The 23,427-nt window shown below is 43.8% G+C and overlaps 2 protein-coding genes across 2 annotated transcripts in view; both read left to right on the top strand.

Moving 5' to 3' along the window:
* The first annotated feature begins 5,540 nt into the window (after positions 1-5,540).
* LOC137283833 (uncharacterized) lies at positions 5,541-6,323 on the top strand. Its single transcript, XM_067815517.1, has one exon. The coding sequence runs from the start codon at positions 5,541-5,543 to the stop codon at positions 6,321-6,323; it is 783 nt and encodes a 260-aa protein (XP_067671618.1).
* A 14,125-nt stretch (positions 6,324-20,448) lies between these two features.
* The window catches only part of LOC137283502 (SH2 domain-containing protein 4B-like), a 267,928-nt gene continuing 264,949 nt past the window's right edge, over positions 20,449-23,427 (top strand). The window contains exon 1 of the mRNA XM_067815036.1: positions 20,449-20,509. The gene's annotated coding sequence lies outside the window, so the exon portion shown is untranslated. The remainder of the gene's footprint in view (positions 20,510-23,427) is intronic.

Below are 23,427 nucleotides of genomic sequence, written 5' to 3'. Positions count from 1 at the left end.
TAGGTCACTGATCCCGAGCTTGAGGCGACAATGTATTATTTGACAGAATCGATTTCCGTAGTATACATCATAGATGTGTGAGCTGGAGTGCTGGAGATTTCTTTTGAACTCTCCCATCGAAGGAGAGTTTGCAAGTTTTACGCTCAGAGTGTTCCAAACTCCAACTGTATCTGGGAGAAAGGAGCGCGAATACAGTTGCGTCCTGCACATTAAGGTATTTAATCGCTTACTATTTCTAAGGTTGTAATTGCTATTTTCTGAGACAGCGGGTGGGATAAGGTTACTTAAATAGTCAGGAACCATGTTGTAATACATTTTGTAGAATAGTACCAATTTAGCGTTCTTACTTCTTTCTTTAAGTGACTTTATATTAGTTTCATTGTATAATTTTTGGTGGCTCGTTCCTCGGACTGCGCCACATATTGTGCGCAGAGCGTCAAGGTGGAGATTTTCGAGACAAAGTGACTCTTCTAGAGTGCAGTAATCCCAGATATGACTACAATATTCGAAATTAGATAAAATGAAAGATTTGTACATCAGCTCTAAAGTTTTCCTATTTAAACGATATTTGAAGCTTCTCAGGCAATTTATCATCGGACTTACTTTCTTAACAATTTCATTAATATAAGTACTCCACGAGCAATCGTCCTGAAATGTTAGTCCGAGATGCTTATGATTTTTCACTTCTTGAACGGACGTGTCATTCATGTATAGGGTAGGCTTGGGACTAGTATTAAGTTTGCGAGTGAAGAGTACGGTTTCCGTTTTATTTGGATTAAAATTTACTTGCCATGTATTGGCCCAGTTAGATATTCTGTTAAGATCACTATTTAGATTGTCCGCTGCTATTGTGTGGTCATCGATTATTACATAAATTGACGTGTCGTCCGCGAATAAGCGTACATTACAATCAATTCCTTCAACAATATCATTTATATAAATTATAAAAAGTAAAGGTCCAAGAAGAGATCCTTGAGGTACGCCAGCCGAAACGGGTTTGCTATCGGATTTATATCCGTTTATAACAACCTTTTGGGTTCGATTTTCTAGATAACTTTCAAACCATCTTAAGAGGGAACCATTAATACCGCATTTGTTCAGCTTAAAAATGATACCTTCATGCCAAACCTTATCAAACGCTTTGCTAATGTCGGATTTCTTTTCCTTGATCAAGTCCTTTGGCAATACAATCATATAAATAAGTTAACTGATTAGTTGTTGAGTCGCCTGGCATGAAGCCAGATTGAAGAATATATAATATTCCATTATCTCTTAAGTAATTAAATACATGTTTAAAAACACATTTTTCGAAAATTTTGGCTAAACAACTTGTTAAAGCAATAGGACGGTAGTTAGAACATTCGTTTTTACTTCCTTTTTTATGAAGAGATGTGACTAGAGCTTCTTTCCAGAGTGAAGGACACCTGAAAGTTTGAAGAGACAAGTTAAATAGTTGTGACAATAATGGAGATATCTTAGCGCCTACGAGTTTAAGTAGTCTGTTGCCTATTCCATCTGGACCAGTAGCTTTTGTTATATCAACAGATAGAATAATATATTTTACCTCTTCTGGGCTGATATCAATATTTGACAAAGAGTGTAAGCTATATTCGGAGCTCATTGTGGGTAGCTGCAGATTTGGATTTGCAATTCTTGATTGATCTACAAAATAATTATTTTGTACATTTGCGATGTCATTAGGGTTTTCATACATTACATCCTGAGACATAATTGGTGGGAAAGTGTAGGAAGAATTGGTTGTTTTCATATAATGTTTAACAAGTCGCCACCACATTTTGGTACCTTGTTGACTGTTTAGTTGGTTATCGATTTTCTTAAAATGTTCTTTTTTGGCTTCTTTACCAATCCAAATTCAGTTTTCTGAATAAAAATATGTTTAAACCATATACTCTCGGGTGAAATGTGTTTGATTGCATTAGTGATAGTTTCATAATCTAAAAAAGAATGTTAGGGTGTATTTGAGGTGTGTGAAAAATGTGAGATATCGCCTATCTGCTCTGATCCGCCATTGAAATACTACTCGCCATTGTTTCAGTGTTTCTAGTTATTACTTTAAAAAAACCCATACTATCGTATTGTACCTCTCGCACATCCCCTATCGTCAGGACCGAAGTACGGGGGTATACCATAGTTCGGGTAAGGACCCGTCCATCGCAGGTACGGGATTCGACCAGGTAAACGTCATCTATCTGGCAGCTAACAGACCTGATTCCACACCTTGGAGACGTGGTGGAGATGCGGGGTAACTTCCCAGTATTGTGAGTATAGACATTCAGAGAGAAAAAAAGTGCTCTGCAGCGGGTGCACACACGGCAATTTGCATTAAGCAGAGTGACGTTTGGCTGCTTAAACTGTTGAGAGGCGAAGAGTGTGGTGCAGCGGGTGCACACACGGCAATTTGCATTAAGCAGAGTGACGTTTGGCTGCTTAAACTATTGAGAGGCGAAGAGTGTGGTGCAGCTTGTGCACACACGGCAATTTACATTAAGCAGAGTGACGTTTGGCTGCTTAAACTGTTGAGAGGCGAAGAGTGCGGTGCAGCGGGTGCACACACGGCAATTTGCATTAAGCAGAGTGACGCTTGGTTGCTTAAATTGTAAACACTACTAAATTCAGGTGCAAACGGGGACGTTGGGACCGTCCAAGGAAGGGCAACACCACCAACGCAACTGGTCAAGGGAGAGGGCCGCAACTACTGAGGAAGGCAGGAGGACGACACCAGATCACCGGAACCACTGGAGGACCGGACAGTACAGAACAGTGGGACACCAGGGAAGCACCACACCGAACTTTATGTGACTGTGAACTTATAGGAAAGTGACAGAAACTGTTGTGAGACATTTAGACCATATAATAGTGCGCATTCGGCAGGATCGAGCATACCTAGGTAAGCCAATTTCGCCTTTGCTATATACTTGTAAAAGAACGAGATCTTTGAGAGAATCATGCCTCTGACCCATAACGGTAGCGGGAATCCCATCTCTGTACGCCCTGTCACTCACCAATGTCTGTCTCCTGTAGCTACATCTTCCAGCTGGTCTACTTTATTTGCTTCCCCACTTCCGAGTAGTAAGACCGTCCCATCTGACTTCGAGAGCCCTGCCGCTATTGTTGACACCACACCGGTCATGTCCTCCTGCACTACGACCACAACATCTAGTAACGCCAGTCCCAGTGCGCAGTCCGTCCCCTCAGTGAACCCAGCTCAATCATTTACCCGAGCTGTCTCCTTATCTGCAGTACCAATGAGCCATTTTGATGGTGGGGACCCGCTTGCCGCTGAAGGTTGGTTAAGAATGTTTGAGCGATACTGTAAGGTGCATGGTTATACAGATGAGGAAAAGAAGGAACTATTGCCTTTATATCTGTCCTCGCAGGCCTCACACTGGTTTGACGGGACTTTGGCCAAGGACCAGTGTTCCTGGCCAGCCTTGAAGAAAACTTTCCTGCAGCGTTATGCTCCAAATTCTATTGTCATGTTAAAGAGAGCAAATGACCTCATAGACAGGAAACAAAAACCATATGAACCCTTCGCTGACTTCTTACAGGCGGTCAGGCATCAGGCAGCCTTGATCGGCCGGAACAATGATGATTTTGTCAGGGATCTCGTTCCAAGAAACGCATGCCAGAATGTAAAACGCTTTGTATTAACTAGGCCACACACTACCCTCGCCGAAGTTGTACAGAGTGCAGAAATTGCTGATGCTACTGGGTCCCCTGAGGACGAATCTAAAGTAATGCAGGCCATCCACCTATTGAGCGAACAGGTGGATGAACTTACAACTCATACCAAACAGCCTCCACTACAACCAGTAAATGTAGTTGATTTGAGTTAGTACTTACACCATCAAACACAGCAGAACAATCACATGCTCCCAGAGCCGTCGACAGCAAATCCACAGCTAACCATGTACAGTCCACAGTTCACACATACACATACACAACAAATGCCCTATCGCCCGCAGAACAACAACCAGAACACCGGGAGAAGTACAAATAGTCGCAATGTCCGTTTTGCCCCATTGGGAAACTACGCCAATAAACCGGGAAATTCTTATGGTATTCGAAATACATTACAGGACAGACGCCCGTTCACGTGTAAGGGTTGTGGTTTGTTTCACTTCCATCCCCGTGAATGTAGAGCCAGACTGATTACTTGCTACCGGTGCAATCAACAAGGTCATATAGCTTGGTGGTGTCAGGTCTTCCGACCCACCGCATGACTACACAGAGACTGGGGGGGCCCCCATAACCCAAACACGCAGTATCTCGGTCATAACGAAATCCCATTCCCAACTCTTTCCTCGCAACGTTTAGACAGTCCGACATACCAAAGTACAACCAGTTCGTCCAAACCCCCACCAGGCAATAAGCCCCCAGCCATGGTGCCGGCACGTGTAGACCACACTCCAATCCCGGATTCCTCCCCTTTCGCCCCTCCCCCACCAGCCGTCTTATCACTCAGCCATCGAACCTTGGGGCGACCCATTACAGAGCCCCCGGGCACCCCTCCTCCACAAATGATACATGGCCAGGACAGGTTGCTGGCCGAAATGGGAAACCGTACTCGCCCCGAACCCCCTCCGCCCGTAGACGACCCTCTCAGTACCGTATCAGACCAGCACTACACGGCGGCTACACTTGGTGCAGCTGACCCACAACGGAACCTCTGAGTTCCCCTCTCCCAGTACAGGTACGCTTCCCTCTCCCCCACCGATCGTGGTGCCATCACTTCACACCATCAATAGTGTACACTTAGCAAACAGCATGATAACAGTATCCATTAGGGCTCAGGAGTTGCGTGCATTGGTGGACACAGGTGCATCCACTTCGTGCCTAAATTCGGAACGTTACAACCAAGTAGGGATGCAAGGATCCTTTCCTTTACTGTCAGCTCCACGTGTTAAACTCACTGGAGCAGATGGAACCACTCTCACGGTCATCGGGGTGGTCACATTGCCTGTATTAATAGCTCACTTGAAATTATCCCAAACATTTTACGTGGTTGACGGGTTACAACAAGACATCATACTGGGATTAGACTTTTTGACCGACCATGCAGCATCGATTGATTTCACTAAACGCCAATTAGTATTTCAGCAGGGGCTCACCGCCACACCATTTCTCACACCGTATACCACCACACCTGCTCGGACACCACACTCACTGTCTATCCCTCCCCGCGCAGAAGCATGCTTCTCAGTACTACTCGACTCTGACACAACTGGTCACACAGGGCTACAGTAACCTTCACCAAAGCTTGCACAATTATATTCAGTCATAGGTTGCCATTGCTTGGTATCAGTTGACAACAATTCTGCACCATTCCAAGTTCTCAATCCCACGGACACTCATGTACACATTACAAAAGGGACTGAAGTTGCCCACTTTGAAACACTGCAAGGTGATTTTGATATGGGAATGCAAATAACTGACGGGTACTCGTTAGCGCCACCTATGCATGCCAACGTGGAGGGACTGGACTCAACCACCAACCACCCGCCGTCCCCACTGATGTGATGTCACCTGTCCCTCCGTCATCTGTCCCTAATCCGTCTGTCACCAAACAGGATCTGTCACCTAGGTCAGATGTCAACCATCCCTTCGTCCCCACTGATGTGATGTCACCTGTTCCTCTGTCATCTGTCCCTAATCCATCTGTCACCAGCCAGGATCTGTCACCTAGGTCAGGTGTCAACCACTCCGCCGTCACCACTGATGTGATGTCACCTGTCCCTCTGTCATCTGTCCCTAATCCGTCTGTCACCAGCCAGGATCTGTCACCTAGGTCAGATGTCAACCACTCCGCCATCACCACTCATGTGATGTCACCTGTCCCTTCGTTATCTGTCCCTAATCCGTCTGTCACCAGCCAGGTTCTGTCACCTAGGTCAGATGTCAACCACTCCACCGTCACCACTGATGTGATGTCACCTGTCCCTAGGTCAACTGTCCCCAAGCCGCCTGTCACCAAGCCGCCTGTCACCAGCCAGGATCTGTCACCGAGGTCGGATGTCAACCATCCCGTCATCACCACTGATGTGATGTCACCTGTCCCTCTGTCATCTGTCCCTAATCCGTCTGTCACCAGCCAGGATATGTCCCCGAGGTCAGATGTCAACCATCTCGCCGTCACCACTGATGTGATGTCACCTGTCCCTAGGTCAACTGTCCCCAAGCCGCCTGTCACCAGCCAGGATCTGTCACCGAGGTCGGATGGCAACCATCTCGCCGTCGCCTCTGAGGTGGTGCCAACTGTCCCTATGTCAACTGTCCCCAAGCCGTCTGTCACCAGTCACTGAGGACCTGTTACCACAGACGGACGCTTTCAATCCGGTCGCCACCCCTGTGGGGATGTCACCTGTCCCCAAGCCAACTGTCCCCAAGGCGCCTGCTACGATCTGTCACCAGGGTCAAGTTTTGTCATGTCACATGTCACCCATGAGGGACTGCCACCCAGCCCAGATGTCACCAGGTCCCCCTGACCACTGGGATGACCTGTCACCATCCCCGGGACCCAACCCCTCACCACTGAACAGACTACTACAAGAGGATCTCACCACTCAGGATAAATATCGGCGCCAGGCCGCGGACTTAGACATTGACTTAACTAACTCTCACCTCACCCCCCGGGAACAAGAACCTCTTCTGTTGTTGATTGGCTGTCATAGGGACGTATTTGCAAAGGACATCACGCAGCTTGGACGAACTCACCTCTTTGAGTGTCACATCGACACTGGAACACATAAACCACTGCGACCTTACCCTGACCTTACCCTGTCAACCAGAGGAACTTAGTAAACATCTACAACAAATGTTGGATAATGATATCATCGAACCATCCTTCTCTCCCTGGGCTGCTCCAGTACTCCTAGTCAAAAAGCGACGACACGATTTTGCGTGGACTTCCGCCGGTTGAACCGTATCACGACTGTTGAACATTGGCCTCTGGTGAATATCGATCAATCGCTGATGTCCTTAGGCACCAGTCACGCCTGCTATTACACAAGCCTGGATCTTATGTCAGGACATCACCAGGTGCCCATGGCCGAGGATAGCAAGGAAAAGACGGCCTTCATCGTCCAGGGAGAGGGCGCATACCAATTTAAGGTCATGCCCTTCAGCCTTGTCAATGCCCCAAGCTGTTTTTCCTTCATTATATCATCCTTGTTTTCCTCCATGTCGTGGAGATCGGTCCTTAGCTATTTTGATGACCTCCTCATTTACTCCAAAACGTTTGAAGATCATCTGACGCACCTGGAGGCAGTCTTTGACAAACTCAGCACAGCGAATTTACGACTGAAGCCCTCCAAGTGTCATTTTGCCCTCTCCACTATTAACTACCTGGGGCATGTGATTTCAAAAGAGGGTGTCGCAATGGATCTGGAGAAAGTCGACAGTGTGGTTACATACCCTCAACTCACATGCACCAAAGAGCTTCGTTCCTTCTTGGGTTTGGCCGGATATTACAGAAAATTCATCAAGGGTTATGCTGATATTGTCGAGCCTTTACACCGTCTGCTACGGAAGGATACCCCTTACGTCTGGACAACTACCGCAGAACAGGCGTTCACAACCCTGAAGTCAGCACTCATGTCTGCCCCTATCCTAGCATACCCAGACTTCACTAAACCCTTCATCTTATCATGTGATGCGTCGGAGCAATGTGTCGGCTTTGTGCTATCTCAGAAGGGGGAGGATGGCAAGGAACACCCAATTTCCTTTGCAGGGAAAAGTTTATCCCCAACACAAAAGAAGTACTCCATTACAGAAAAGGAATGCCTGGCTATCGTGTTGGGCCTGAAACACTTTCACCCATTCTTGGCCGATAGCCACTGTACAGTCGTCACTGACCATGCAGCCCTTCAGTATTTGAACACCATTAAAGACACCACGGGCCGGCTTGGTCGTTGGAGTAAACTGCTATCTCAATATGACCTGCACATCACTTATGTTCCCGGAGCCAAGAACGGCAATGCCGACGCCCTCAGCAGACGACCTTATCCCCCTAGAGAGGATAATGAACAGGAGGAACTAGTAGGGATTGATACGATCAGCCACGCCATATCAACAGTTGACCGGGAGGTTACTCAGGCCACAGAGCAGGAGTCATCCGCTCCAAGTGAAGGTACACACAAACTGCAGTACCCCGAGGGGATACCTCCAGATAGACTACGCGACCTACAACTCGGAGACCCCTCCTTCCAAGACATTATGAACTACATGGAAACAGGGACACTACCCAAGGATGACCAAACCGCTTGGCGCATAATACTGGAGGCGGCCAATTACGAATTGGATGAGGGACTTCTCATTCACTTCTACACTCCCAGGGATCGCACGGAACTACCAATGCGGACATATAGACAGATTTGTATCCCTGCGCCACTCCGAGAAGATATTATGAGGGCATACCACGACCATCTCCTTGCTGCACACCCCGGGGTAGATCGATGCTACGCAGCCATGCGGCTCAAGTATTATTGGAAGGGGATGTACAACTTCGTCAAAATGTGGGTTGCCACATGTACACAATGCCAGGCGGCAAAACGCGACTTCCACTATCGCCCTGCGCCCAGCGAGGGGTACCAGTATGTTCTAGTCTGTGTTGACGCCGCTTCAAGATGGTGTGAAGCCTTTCCCCTTAAGACAAAGACAGCTAAGGAAGTCACAACAGCGTTCTATGATGGCATAATCACCCGACACTCGGCACCGAGGGCCCTTCTGACGGATAATGGAGGGGAATTCATTTCTCACATACTTACGAAACTCTGCACACTGCTGGATGTTAAGCGGCTATGGACCTCCCCATTTCACCCCCAGACTAATGCCGCCGTTGAGCGAATGAACTGTGTTATTTCACAAGCTATCCGGGTTTATTGTGATGATGCCAGGGAAGCCTGGCCACATCTCCTTCTAAGCATAATGGCAGGATATAGACTGAGCCCAGCTATCAATTCTACTGGCTACTCACCATACTTCATGGTCTATGGACGGGAACCCAGGCTTCCTATTGACAAATCCTACAACCACTCCCAGATGGTCTTCCATCCACAGTCAGAACAGACCTGCGCCAACTCCTAGACAATTTGGAGATTGCTCGAAATATTGCACAAGCCACTGTTAAAACAGCACAAGAGGCCTATAAGACCAGATATGACCTCAAAGCTCAGGAACCCAGCTTTACGGTGGGACAGAAAGTATGGCTAAAGAAAGGCACCTTGCAGCCCCATGTCTCATGGAAACTTCAGAGGGCTTACACGGGTCCATTCTACATCGTCTTCGCTTATGAAACCCCCAACTATCTCCTACGCCGCTGTGGGACACACAGACCACTTCGGGCCCCTGTCCATGCTAACCGTCTCAAGCCATACCTGGGACCGGAAAACCGGCCACGTGACCTACCCCTGCTAGGCCCCACGGACATGCAAATAATGGAGACGGTGGACACTGATACAGGGGATGGGTGGGATTCTGATGACGACATCCCACAGTCAGTCCTGCGCAGAAAAATCCAGAAAGAAACTCGACCACCCTTGGTACCCCCGTGCCACGATCTTACTAAAGACGAACCTGTCGTAGAGAAAATTTTGCAGTCACGACGTATGGGAGGAATCAGACACTACAAGGTGAAATATGCAGGTGAAACCCGGAGCCGCTGGGTATCACACACCGTGCTCCCCGACATACTCCTGGAGGATTTCCATGCCAGCCAAACATGGAACATGAAAACCCGACTCAGGACAAAACGGGAACAAAACCAGTCACCTGGACAGCAACATTCTAACACATCAACCACCCCACAAACCTAGGGGCACCCGTCCGACACGTAGGCACTGACACTCATTACATTCACGCACAGATCACACATCAGTCGGAATTCACATTACATGGCACGCATACCTATCCTGATTAACTGGTAAGAGGCGGGTGCTTATCCCTAGAATTACACAATTAATCTTCAGTTGAACTTGTCAGACGAGATAGGTATCGGCCTGTCATGGAGGTTGTTTATAACGAGATCTATATTTTTCTACTGGGCCTGTTGAGGCGGAGTCTTGTCAGACAAGCTACGGGTAGCCGACGAATGGCGAATGCACGTCGAACGGGATGTGTACTGGCCTGTTTAGGCTGTCCTTTGAAATATGTGATATATATATATATACCACTATATATATATACCACTATATATATATATATATATATATATATATATATATATATATATATATATATATATATATATATATATATATATATATATATATATATATATACATATATATACCTATACCACTATATATATATATATATACCTCTCTCTATATATATATATATATAGTGGTATAGGTATATATATATATATATATATATATATATATATATATATATATATATATATATATATATATATATATTTATATATATATTTATATATATATATATATATATATATATATATATATATATATATATATATATATATATATATATTTATATATATATTTATATATATATATATATTTATACTGGTCGGTTGAAGTGAAGTCTGCCCTGTAAGAGAGGTATATCGCCTGATGCTTTCGGATTCTTGTCGGACGAAACATATAGTAGCCTATGGTTGGCAGACTCTGGTTAGATCAGATATAGTCTATACGTGTCACAGTTGTTGAGATATTCTTGTCTGACAAGAGCGACATATTGAGATATTCTTGTCTGACGAGAGCGAAATATCGAGAGATTCTTGTCTGACGAGAGCGACATATTGAAAGATTTTTGTCTGACAAGAGCGACCTATTGAGATATTCTTGTCCGCCGAGAGCGACATATTGAGATATTCTTGTCTGACGAGAGCGTTATATTGGGAGTTGCTTGCATGACGGGACCGATTAAATAGTTCACCACGGGGGTGAACTTAGCCTGTAAAGAGATTCTTGTCCGACGAAATGGTAAGGGGAAACCATGTTGTCCGTCAATACACGTGTTGCTCAATCATAATACACCAGTGTCAAGGGTGACGATTCTTGACTACTGGTTCGCGGTGTAGGGAGAGAGCGTGTGACAATAGGGTCGAAATTTAGTATCCAGGTGAGGTTGCCGCCGTCACGTGCACGTGACGGCGGCATACATCACCAGCCGTACTCCACAACGAACAACTGGGACCGCGCCTGCCTCTTGCGTCGTCATGCTGCCTATACGCTTAAACATCACCCCACCCCACCCCCAACCCCCACCCCAATTAAAACACCAACACTATAAGGTCTTTGCACTGTCGTTGCCGTCTATACATCCACGCTGTCATTATCCCCGTATATTTATTTGTTCCCAGAAATGATGGTTCCCTGGCTGTTGGTGGTTATCCTGATAGGACTGTGCTGGAGTATACGGGAGGCCGAATGCATGGAATGCATGCCAAACGCACTACCCACAGACCTATCCTTCAAATTCCCACGATGCGTTGCTTCCTTTAAGGGTGCCATCACCCAGTGTAGGCAGACTAGGGACGCCGCACAGCCAATCCTGAATTATACACGCAACATACATAACGCCGCCACCACCCGCATACAGGATACCCTGGACACACTTAGACACTTTATCCCGGAGGGGGAAGAGCCAGAAAGCCAGTCCCGCCAGCAACGAAGCTTGTTACCATTTCTGGGAGACATTGCTAAGGGACTCGCGGGGGTCGCCACAGAAAGGTACTTGAAAGTCATTGCAGATCACGTGAGATTCTTGGCTGGGCAAGTACACATGCGGGACATCGCCTTTAATCTCACGAACCATGCTATGTCCTCCTTTATGTCTAAAACTAACTCCCGAATCGATAACCTGGTTAAGGTAGTGCAGATAAATCATGACCTAATAGTAAGTGCCTCGCAGTACACAATGCGCGAAGCTACCTGGTATAAACAATTATTATCCCTCCTCCTACTCCTGTCTACACAGCAACTGCACCTCACTAGCCACTTAAATTCCCAATTACAGGACTTGCGTAGTACAGCCAAACTACTAAAGGCCAACTGCCACAGGAACTTGTCCCCCTATCCACACTTCGGGTCGTCCTAAACCATGTCAAAATACAACTAGCCTTCAATTACCCAGAGTTTGACTTGGTTTATCACGACCCCCGGGCATACTATACCTCGGGCCACGTACAAACTAGACGGAAGGGAAATATACTATTTCTGTCCCTCTTGGTCCCCATTACACCGGCCAAGGACGATGTCACCCTCTATCGACAACAGTTCCCGTCCCCCTACATGAGGAGTCGAACGAAACCACGATAGTCCGGAACCTGGCTCCCTATATAGCTATCTCCCGTAAAGAAAAATGTTTCGTCGAGTTTACGAGCCAAGAGTTCGAGTCTTGTGTTCGATCGACACACACACACTGTACAAAATTACCGGCCGAAAGAAGCTTTGACAACCCATCTTGTACGCTGGTCATTTGGCTGGACGACATCGATTTGGCCCATGACTGGTGTAATTTTCATTTAGTACCCGACAGTACCCAACCTCAATTGTATGAACTAGGTCCCGACCAACTGCTACTGATACGGGTTTCGGAGGTTATCTACACGTGCCCAAATTCAACTAAACACAGCCAGGTTGTAACTTTTGTATAGCACCTATTTATTGTTCCTGTTCGATTCAGGCCGAAGGTATGAGGCTAGCTCCCCGACTTACTGGTTGCCGACAAGCTAGCGATACGTCTTCCCTCAACTATACCTTAAACGTGGCCTTACTACGACATTTCTTTTCTTCCCAAGACATATTAAATCGGCTACCGAAGCTCATCGCAGACGAACCGGTACAATATAAAACGGCGCAATTCCGTTTGGCCAATGCGTCTTTCACTAAACTGATCCAAACAGATAAACAACTCAGCGTCAATCTCCATCATGCAGTCACTAAGGCCAAAGCGAATGAAATAATCTACACTGACCGCACTGACCCAGTATATATGAACGCACTAACCAACTCAGAGGGGAACACTGACTGGTTTGGTTTGGTGGCATATTCCACTTTCGCCATGTGGGGCGTCATGGCTGTTCTAGCGCTAATAATATTCTTCACCAACCGTCGCATTGCTGCCATCCAGTCACAGTTATTAATGCGCTCGGCCCTAGCCGTGACGACAGGGATGTCAACAAGCATGACCACTTCTAAGGGCCTTTTGATATGGACGCCACCGACTACCATGGGAGGACCCTCTACCACCCAAACTCTGTCGGTCGCCTCCATTTTTAAACCACAGTGGAACCTCGAAATGATAGTCCTCTTATTTGTGGTAATCCTTTTTCTTGCTCTGGCTATCTACTTTTATGAGGTCCAAACTGACGGCTCTACCACCCTCTTTTTAAGTTTTTCGTCCCCTCAGAGCATTGTTCGAATCAGCCTTTTACGGGTCGACGCCCCACCTACAGTCTTGGCACACTATCTCAACCTCAATATATCCCAGAAAATGTGCAAATAAAGCACCGCTGGCTCACATCAGAAGTACACATTAAATGGCCCACAGACAATATATCGCTATGCAATGCACTTACTGATACCCAAGTATTGCTACCAGTGATAGTAACCGTTCCCCTATATGTGGCCGGGCGTCTGTACCGCATTCTACAAGGTAAATACCTATTGTTTTTGTATTTAGTGCAATTTCGCACAGCTTATCCGGTTACGGCCAGTCCGCTAATACCTCCTCAGGCTACCAGGGTTGACCAGTCCACTAACAGAATGCTGGGGGGGAACTCTATCCGTCTCCTAATGTTTAGGGGCTGTCACAGAGATACACGACGTTTGCGACGATTACATGACATTAACAAGCACCAAAAAAACCAACAAAAAACCACAAAACCATTCATGCGGCTCCCACCACTATACGTCTTGGTACGCAAGCGTATCTCACTCCTCACCATACACAAGCCCCATCAAATATATACTGTTTAACCTGACTATATAACCTGATGATATATATCATGACTTGTTGGTTTATATTTTGTATCAAATTAACTTGACTCCCGCGTTATGTATATCTATCTCCATGTATCAATTGTTGGTTTATCATACTGTAACCTATATTATTGTATCGAATTAACCTGTATATATATCCGTTATCATGTATAATGTTGTAACCTGTATTATATGGTTGCAAACAATTAACTCCATGGTCACAAGAATAGGCGGAAAGCCAAACTAACAGGATCGCTGACAAAGCCTGGGTCTCGACATCACAGTCCTTCAGAGTGTGGGGACACACTCTTCGGCAGAGGAGGGATTGTATCAGAGGCATGGAATTATGATTATTATGATAACAGCGAATCATGGGCGAGGAATTATTATTGTGGTTATAATATTTAGATCTAGGAATGATGTTATTAATAATAAGTGATCAAGGTGTACTAATAGTATATTTAGAATGGGAAATAATAGATAAAGGCCTGTAAGGTAGAAAACATAATACAATGTAGGAGAGGTAGGTAATCGGCTACGGAGGAAATAAGCATGAAAGTAGGTCGTCAGAACTTAGTGGGGGCAAGGCGATATGACTCATAGATTAGGTAAAAGGATAAGGACGGTACTATCAAGATGGAGCAACTTGTCCCGGGACCTCGGCAGCAGTTCGTAGTATTCCACGGCACATATATGGTTAGGAGGTAGATACCTTGAGTTTCTTGGAATCCACCTCACAGCTTTACAAATATGGTATTGGGGGTACGGAATAAGGATGGGGGAGTGAAAAAGTATGCAGGGTTAGGGGTTTTTGACCAATGGGCGAAAAAGAAGAGGGTGTTGGCTGTGACGTAGGGACCCAGCTTTCAGCGGTAGCAAAGCCCAGGGTCGGGAGTCTGGTGCGCTCCCACTCTTGGTGTTTGGTCACAAGGAATCGTCGGAAAACTATCTTAAAAGGCACCAGCATTTGGCTTAAGACGGAAGCTTTGCGGCTGAAGTCTTATAGAGTGACCATAGAGTGGGTTGTCCAGCAACACTGTTTCAAATAAACTATTGAACGAAGATCATCGTCTTGTGGTTGCTGGAGGAACTACGGTAAAGCTCCAAGGGCCCCCGGGTACTGACATTGTATCTCTCGCACATCCCCTATCGTCAGGACCGAAGTACGGGGGTATACTGTAGTTCGGGTAAGGACCCGTCCATCACAGGTACGGGATTCGACCAGGTAAACGTCAGGCCCCCCTAAGTAATTGAAGGAATTACAGCAAATTTGAAGGAATTGGATCACAAATGTAAACAAACGCAGCCCACTCGCGAAACAATTGCAGCGATATCGGTAATTTAGCGGTAATAACAGAAATACATCGGCCCTATCAGAAGCAATGTCGGTAATACTGGAAACACGATCGGCTATCTTCCAGTGTCCTCTGGTATTGGTTCCAGGAAAACATGGCGTCGTTCGAACAAGCACCCGTCTCGGTGAGATTTGTTTTTAGTTCCTACAATTACAATTTTATACTTATCCATCTTTGACCACCCGTGTTGAATGCGTTTAGGTATGAGGTGTTGTCGGGGCAATAGCTTATGTTTTTAGGAAATAAATAAAATAAATAAAAAATACACACATCCTCAGTTATTCATGGAATGTAGATTTACAATACAGTTATACTTTATCATTTTGTTATTTTAGGTGCAGCATCAACTGAACTCCAAACTCTGTCAAGAATTATTCCAGCCTTAGCGTTCATCCCAGAAGACGAGGTTGTGGACGCATTTGAGGCAATGACAGAGCATCTGCCTGAAGGACTACAGCCTGTCTTCGACTACTTTGAAGACACCTACATCGGCCGTCCACAACGCCGAGGTCGACGCCCTCCAATGTTTCCCATTGGATCCTGGAACCAATACCAGAGGACACTGGACGGCCTGCCCAGAACTAATAACCATCTGGAGGGGTGGCATCGCCGCCTGTTGACCAAATGTCAGGCTGTCATCCCTCCATCTGGGGGTTCCTGGATGTTCTCAGGCGAGAGCAGGCCCTCAACGACCAGGTCATAACCCAGATGCTATCTGGTTTGAACTATGCCCGATCGAGGAAACAGTATCGCCACTGCCGGCAGCGCCTGCAGTCAATCGCCACAGACTACTATGTTCTTCATGCTACATTTATTCTGGGGTGGGAATTGTCCTAGATGGGACACGAGGTGTTTTTTCAATATGACATTGTTGGCTTATCAGTAGGACTATGGGTGGAGTCAAAATATGGAACTCTTCTCACAAAAGTATGAAATTTGTTAATGTCCTCCACATAAAACCTTATGAAATATTGACAGGGGCCTTGCATGTCTTAAAAGCAACAAGAAACTCACTCACTCCATCACATAGGTCATTTCTGTGCCAGTGTCGGATAACATGGATGTGTTTTTTTCTCCTACTAATATTATGTCACGGGAGGCAAAGAAACCAAAAACATTAAGGAAAGAAACAGAATGGTTGTACTTAACAGAAGAAACTACAATTTCTTATTTTTCAGTCAATAAATATGATATGCCAAGACAGTTAATGAGTGCATGTTTACACCGATGGGTACTAAGCCAACAAAAGGACTGCCTGAATTGTATTAGACTAGCATTGTTGTCTAACTGATCCGTTCTCCACATTTTCACCCCTGGATACGGCTGGATTGTCTGGCACTGGTCTGTATTGTTTTCTTTCTTCGTATCGTAATAACAAAGACAATGGGACTAATTGGGAAGCTAAAAAAGACTTGTGACTTGTGGACTTGAGACTGAAGTTACTTTTCAGATCTGAACGAATATCAGCTCCAAACATATTTACTAAATGAAGTAGACAGCATATATGACCAGTACTGTAATCTTCTTGGAATACATCCAGACTACATCCTCCATTGACTTAACAGAGAAAGATGAAGCAACATGCAGTACAGACTTGAAAACTACTGAAAGTGGAAGTTGCTCTTCCGTTTTGCAAGTGTAAACCTTGCCTATCAGTAAGTTCAGAATGTTGCTAGTGATAGATCTGTCTTCAGTCAGTTGACACGCCCTCCAGACAGTCATACAAGCTGTTCTGTGGACAGTGATAATTTACACATGGCTATAATCCATGAATACAAGTTAGTCCTTCCAAGTGACCAAGGAAGTTGTGGAAGCTGCGTCTGCTAAGAATCAGCAAGACTCCGTGTTACGGTATTAACTTTGGGTGAATATGTTTCGTGGACTTTCACCTCTCCAATCGCTTCTTTCCGTAGTCAGTGCGCATGTGGATTATGTGACCTTGAATGAATCTGCCTGTCACTGTGGCCCATGGACTACAGCATCCCGAAAGTATTTTATCTAACCGTTTGCCAATCACAATCAATAAAACAACTCTATAGTGAAATATTTAGTGTATATCTACATTTTCGGACATTGTACCACTAGTCCCATGCACAATAACTCCCAAAGTTAGTTATACTAGTAATTAACGCAATGATGCCCATTGTTTCGTTCCTGCATTACCAGGCTGTTAGAACCTAGGCTATATCAAAACGTCAGCATGTGTAATAGATCAGAAGCTGTTAACAGTAAAATTGTGCTTTTACGTGTATCTGTACATGATCAGCATGATATTCCTTAGAGATCACATATACTCTAGGGGGTGCAAATGCATAAATCACTATGCATAAATAGTCGCCTCCGTGACGTAATAGTAGGTATAGATATGACAGTCTATGCAGAATTCATCTACATTTCAGGGGGTAAACTATTTCGTTTTTCGTTTACAGGTTTGTACAAACCTGGAATGGCGACAGCTGTTGTGAAAACTGAAAGCTCTATGTTCTCTCAATCTACTATCATTTAGTTTTGTCTCCTGTTTTGTCTAACCTACATGTTATTTGTCACCATTCACTTGATGCTCAGTTAATGAATTTATAACAGGTATAATTAGTGGTAACGCCACTTAGATTACCCGACGAAGGCCCCCATTTGGCATTTCTTGTGTCTGGATCGATGAAAGGATTAACCGATAACATGCTGATAGATTCATTACTTTTATGCGGATTTCAATGGGGGATTTGTCAAAAGGTAGTGTTTATGTATGTACATTTACTAATCTATACTGAATTGATACACTCTGTGTATGTACAAACAGCACCCTTCTTTCAAAGGATTAACCGCCAATACATTGATTGATTGCTCATTATTGGCTAACTAAATTATCTTTTTAAAAGAATGACGCACATTATGCAATTATTTGCCAGGTGTGCTATCTTGAGTGACCAATGAGTCTGTACAGCAATGTGAAAAACCTGAAACGATACATTTCGTATATTAGACTGTTAAAAGACACATCAATTGGGAAATCCTCATGAATTATATATGACTCGTTTTGTGGATATTGATGGATACATTCCACTTTAATTTGTTTTAATTTTAATATTTCCATTTTGGTTTTATTAAGTTGTCGTTGCTTTCAACAGAATCATTGTTTTCGTCGTGAAGTTGTAATGATACAGACGGCATGCACTAGGGCGTGCGTGCGAATTATGATTCTTATAGGCAAACTTTGAAATGTCTAGATATTACATTCCTGTTATACATTCGCAGATCGCCTACAAGTTGTGTCATGCAAACTCCTTTGGGGCATGACTCAAATACATATTTAACTACTAGTAGAAAGTAGTTTTGATTTTCTAACTTGATGAAAATAAACCATAATCTCATTAATTCAAAGGGACTTAAGTCCGCGAGTTCACGATTTTCAAAAATGGCGGCGCCCTCACTGAGGATGAATGTTATTTAAGTTTGTTTTCACTGACTTACAAAATCAAAATTACTTTCTGCTGATAGTAAAATATGTATTTTATTGATGGACAATAGGATTTTGCATGACATTGCTTATGACATAACAATTTCACTCTTAGAAGCGAGGTGGAAGTCAATACAATATTGCTTACGATAATATTGTCACTTCGACCACAACCTCGCTTCCGAGGAAGAAAGCGTTATATTCATGCAAAATCCTTTTGACCAGCAATTTGTAGTAAGCAGTCTTGATTGCATAAACTCGATGAAACTGAACTCGATTTTCTGTCCTGGAAGCCTGGTAGGGGGCGAACCATCCGATTTAGTATATATTCCGGTGGAAATCTGTGGATAGTGACACCATCACCCGACCCCAAGGAGCAGTTGACGGCAACACAAGAAATTGGCATGTCTTTGGTGACGTCGAGAAATCAGCGAAATGACGAGCTTCCTACACATTTTCTAAACAACTATCTCACAATCGTTCTTTCTAAGACGTCACTGCAGGGGTCTGGCGACACCTGTCTGTGGTTTCGTTTGCGGGCGAGAGAGAAGCAGACGGCCCCCTGAAAATTCTTAACCACTTGGTATGAATTAACCATTAAGTTTATTTTTAAAAAAAATATTTAAAAAATGGTGTTCCGTATATGACTAACCAGAAGTCTTTCATATGCAGTGGTAAAAAGAGTACAAAAAAATTGAGTTTATTCGTTCTTTAAGCCTGATCATTCATGGTGCTGTAATTATGTGGTCTCATCTGACACAGCTTACCTCACCCAAATGTGTGTCTTTGTTGATATAACGATCTGAATTAGTAAATTTTCATTGCATGAGTGAGGCCAGATCTCGTGGTAACAAACTGGGAGTTACTTCCCTTGGTGCATCGTCTGCTTGTCTTATATAGTTTCTCAGTAACAGCAGAGACCATATAATAAATGGTCTCTGGTAACAGTAGCAGTGTCTTTCAAACAAGGTGAAATAGACACATTTTACACTTTGATATAAACTACATTCTCCGTGCAAGTATCGTTATCGTGAGATTATTCACACTATATATACGGATGTAAGGAAACCGTTACTTTACATTGTCGACTCGTGACCAAGAGGAACGTACAATAGTCCTACTACACAGTACTGTTTTCGCTCGGATAAGACACACCTGCTCATGAATTACAAACGAATAATTACAATGTGAGTTCCTGTAGATATTTCAAGCACTGAATTTTCTGTAGCGTATGATTTGGATTAAACAAGAACCCCAAAATAACTTTGAGCATTTATAAACATGGTACTGCAGTGCAGTACTGGGTTAATGTCAAGTGAAGCGTTAACATCTAATTAGAGTGTATTTATATATTTTTTCCTTATGTATGGTATAAACTGTCCCAAAGTGCAAAAAACAATCTAACCGCTGTTTAGGATTCATACTGCAGTATCCTATGCGATAAGTTGTTGCACGATGACCCTTGGAAGACTGGATGTACCTTTTCGTGTACCCATCGCATCTTTCATGGGCGTTACAGCACAGTACGGTACTGATGCAATTTTGCTGATCGCTTATCATGTTTCCATGCAGTCTCTGCTCGTTTTACTTCTTGGTCGGCGTGACCCGGGTACGTTAGCCCAGATTTTAATGAACTTCCGGGTTGTGAGTTCACTACCGGCCTTCGAAAATCATTTCAATTATTTGACAGGAGGGAGTCGTTCTGTGAAGATCTCAGTCACGGCAAGGTAAGACGTACAGTTGTTACATATATGAATTCAGTATGAAGAAAGGGTAGATCTGTCAAGTTTTACTTTGCTTACCTATGTTTTGCCGATGAGTCGATGCACCTGTCAACAGGTGTGACGAAATGGGAAGTGGTCGAATTTCTAATTCCAGAGTAGTAAAATGCAGTCGACGAATGAGCATTGTAATCTTACCTGTTATTTGAATAGAGACTGGAACATAATAAAAAACAAACAAACGAAAAACAAAAAAAAAAAGAGTCAAAAGGTGTTGGGACTCTCAACGTGTACATTTTGTACTTTCTTCTCTTTTTGTACTTCTATGCATATAAACTTAGTGCATGATACAGTGCAGTCGGAGACACCCTTCCCGAGAAGAGGACTGACTGTGTTGAAGGATAACCAGACAGGCAACTGTGGATTTAACTCATTAAGCCCTGGAGCCGCTCCACTGCCCAACACCTGGGACCCCTCGCTGACTGCCTGATTGCTGCGACGAGGCTAATTAGTGCTAATCATGCCTGATTTCCCTGGCAGGTCTCGGATATGACAGGAAACTGTCTAGTCTCACAAACAAGTACTGATTATTTAATTGTGTCGTAAAGATGTAAATGGAAAAGAGGCTGATGTGAAAACATATATTACAGCATTTCATGTAATTTATTACATGTGTCTCTTATACCCCTTTGCCAGTGTGTGCTGTATTTTTATCAACACCTACGCGGTCTTCGGTCTTCGTACGTACTAGATGAACAAATATACAAATTCCTCCTGTCTCTCTCATCAAATTGACTAAATTATAATATATTATTTACAATAGAGTTTAAAAAGAGAGAGAGAGGGGAGGGGGGAGGTGTTACTCGCATTATAATCGTCTACATTTTTTGCCAATACATTGCTTGTGCTTACTGACTATTTCAAGGAAAGTATCAATAGGTGTGTAAGTAACATGGAGCATATAGAGATTTATAGTTTGTCACTTTGTTCATCTTAACTTAACGCTGCAAACATACATCACCATTCATACACATACATACTGCATGATACATTTATCATTACTCGATGCTAAACAAAGCTTCCCGTCATGTGATGGGATAAAATATCCCGAATGTAACACATTATATCTCAGTTACTCATTATATTGGCTGATAGTTTGACCAATTGTATCGTGAGAACCTGTCAAAAAGGAAGGGCAAGGTGACGGGGCATGTCCCAAATTTCTGAAGGGCACGTTTGGTCACCCAGATTGGATACATTGATTTTTTATTGTATTGTTGACCAGTGGATATGTTGACGGAACATTGCAACCCAACCAAAGCTGGGGATAAAAAATGGGAGCAAACGCACACTCCAGCGCAGCAATGAGTTAGCATAACATCACTGCCACAGGCTAAGTTGCATATCACGTGACTGGACTTTTCTCTTGTTTGCAAACAAATGCGCACATTCATTAATATGCTGAGACTGGCGTAAGGCAAGCAATTCGACAAGGTTTTCATAATGTTTTACACTGTTGTGTAAATATTTTTTTACAACTTTGTCAGTAAGGTTTATGACAAACATGTTTATTTTTCAAACCAGCTGGATCGTTTGCTATACATTAGGCTTCGATGACAGCATGTGGAGCCGTACAACCCAGGTAAAATAAAGGGTTGTTACGCAAATCGAAATAGTGTTACAAGTGAAACTGAACCATTTTAACAAAGATGTTTAATTAGCTGTGTAGCCTCATTAAAAACAAATCAGTTCTGAAATTTGTACATTATATTGACAGCACTGTGTAAGATGTGAGGAATCTTCACATCTTTCTGGCCATTGGCAGAGATACTGTGCTGGCTTGCCACATGGAGCTCAGGGTAGGAGAGTGGAACAAACGCTGTCAGGTTTAGCTGTGTAGTTATTAATCTATAATTAATGCTTAGACCCAGTGATGGAAGTGTCGCAACCTGTCTAACACTGGGGGTCAAGAATTGAAGTGAACGGGCCAAGATGTGTAACTGCTAATACAAATTAATGTTCAAGTCCAAATGCCGAAAATGTCGCCAGTCTGAATGGGAGCGAATGCTGCCAGGCCCCGATACGTAACTTAACTGGTGAGAAGGTAACCCAGCCGGGGTTCCCGCTGGTAAACAGGTAACAGGAAACCATAATTAATATGTACATATTCTCATGAGTTATATTGAAAGGAGGTATCCCACAAGAATCATGTCACTCCATAACATGATTTATTCAGGAACTATTGATATATATTCAATATGTAAAAGGTCACATGCAATGCAAAATACAACTTTGCAGTTTCAGATTCCTTCGGTATGGACTTAGAATATCAAATTATCAAAAATGCATATTCAACTTATGAAGCTGAAAAACAGCTTGAGGAGAAAAGGCTGAGAAGTCAGTATTCAAATGATGCACTAATTTTTCCCCAGCGCTGGGGGAAAAGGTGATTTTAACAGCTGGGCTGTGCCCATAGTGCATGCACGCTAATAAGGTTTGACACTGGTCCCATATTTACAGCAAGAAAGTATCGCATGAGAAATACTAATATCATTGCTAAAAATTGTTGTTTGAAAACTGAAATGTTTTTATACATGTCTTCAGAAACAGAAAAATATTTTGATTGTGAAAAGCAGTCTCTCTCTCAGACAAACTCAATCTCTGTTTATTGACAACTATGTTTGCCTGCCTGTCTGCTAAAGACAGTATGTAATACTAACCTTCAATCACTGACCACATGCAATTTGAACTTAACACCTATCAGGCTATACATCATAAACATTGATTTATGTATGGCTCATGTGCATGAGTTCACATTGTCAGGTTCAAGTTCTGCTTTGTGGTTTTATGAAAGACAGTTTCCAGCCAAGCAGTAGTTCACACTCTCAGGATTTGTTGATTGTATCCAACGCAAATGCAGAGCG

This window comes from Haliotis asinina, chromosome 5, assembly GCF_037392515.1.
Source record: "Haliotis asinina isolate JCU_RB_2024 chromosome 5, JCU_Hal_asi_v2, whole genome shotgun sequence".
Taxonomy (NCBI): Eukaryota; Metazoa; Mollusca; class Gastropoda; order Lepetellida; family Haliotidae; genus Haliotis; species Haliotis asinina.
Note: the sequence above shows the minus strand (reverse complement) of the source record. Positions and strands in the feature narration are given on the sequence as shown.

Excerpts from the sequence above, each read along its gene's own strand:
- LOC137283833 (XM_067815517.1), top strand. The coding sequence starts at position 5,541 with ATGTCACCTGTCCCTCCGTCATCTGTCCCTAATCCGTCTGTCACCAAA.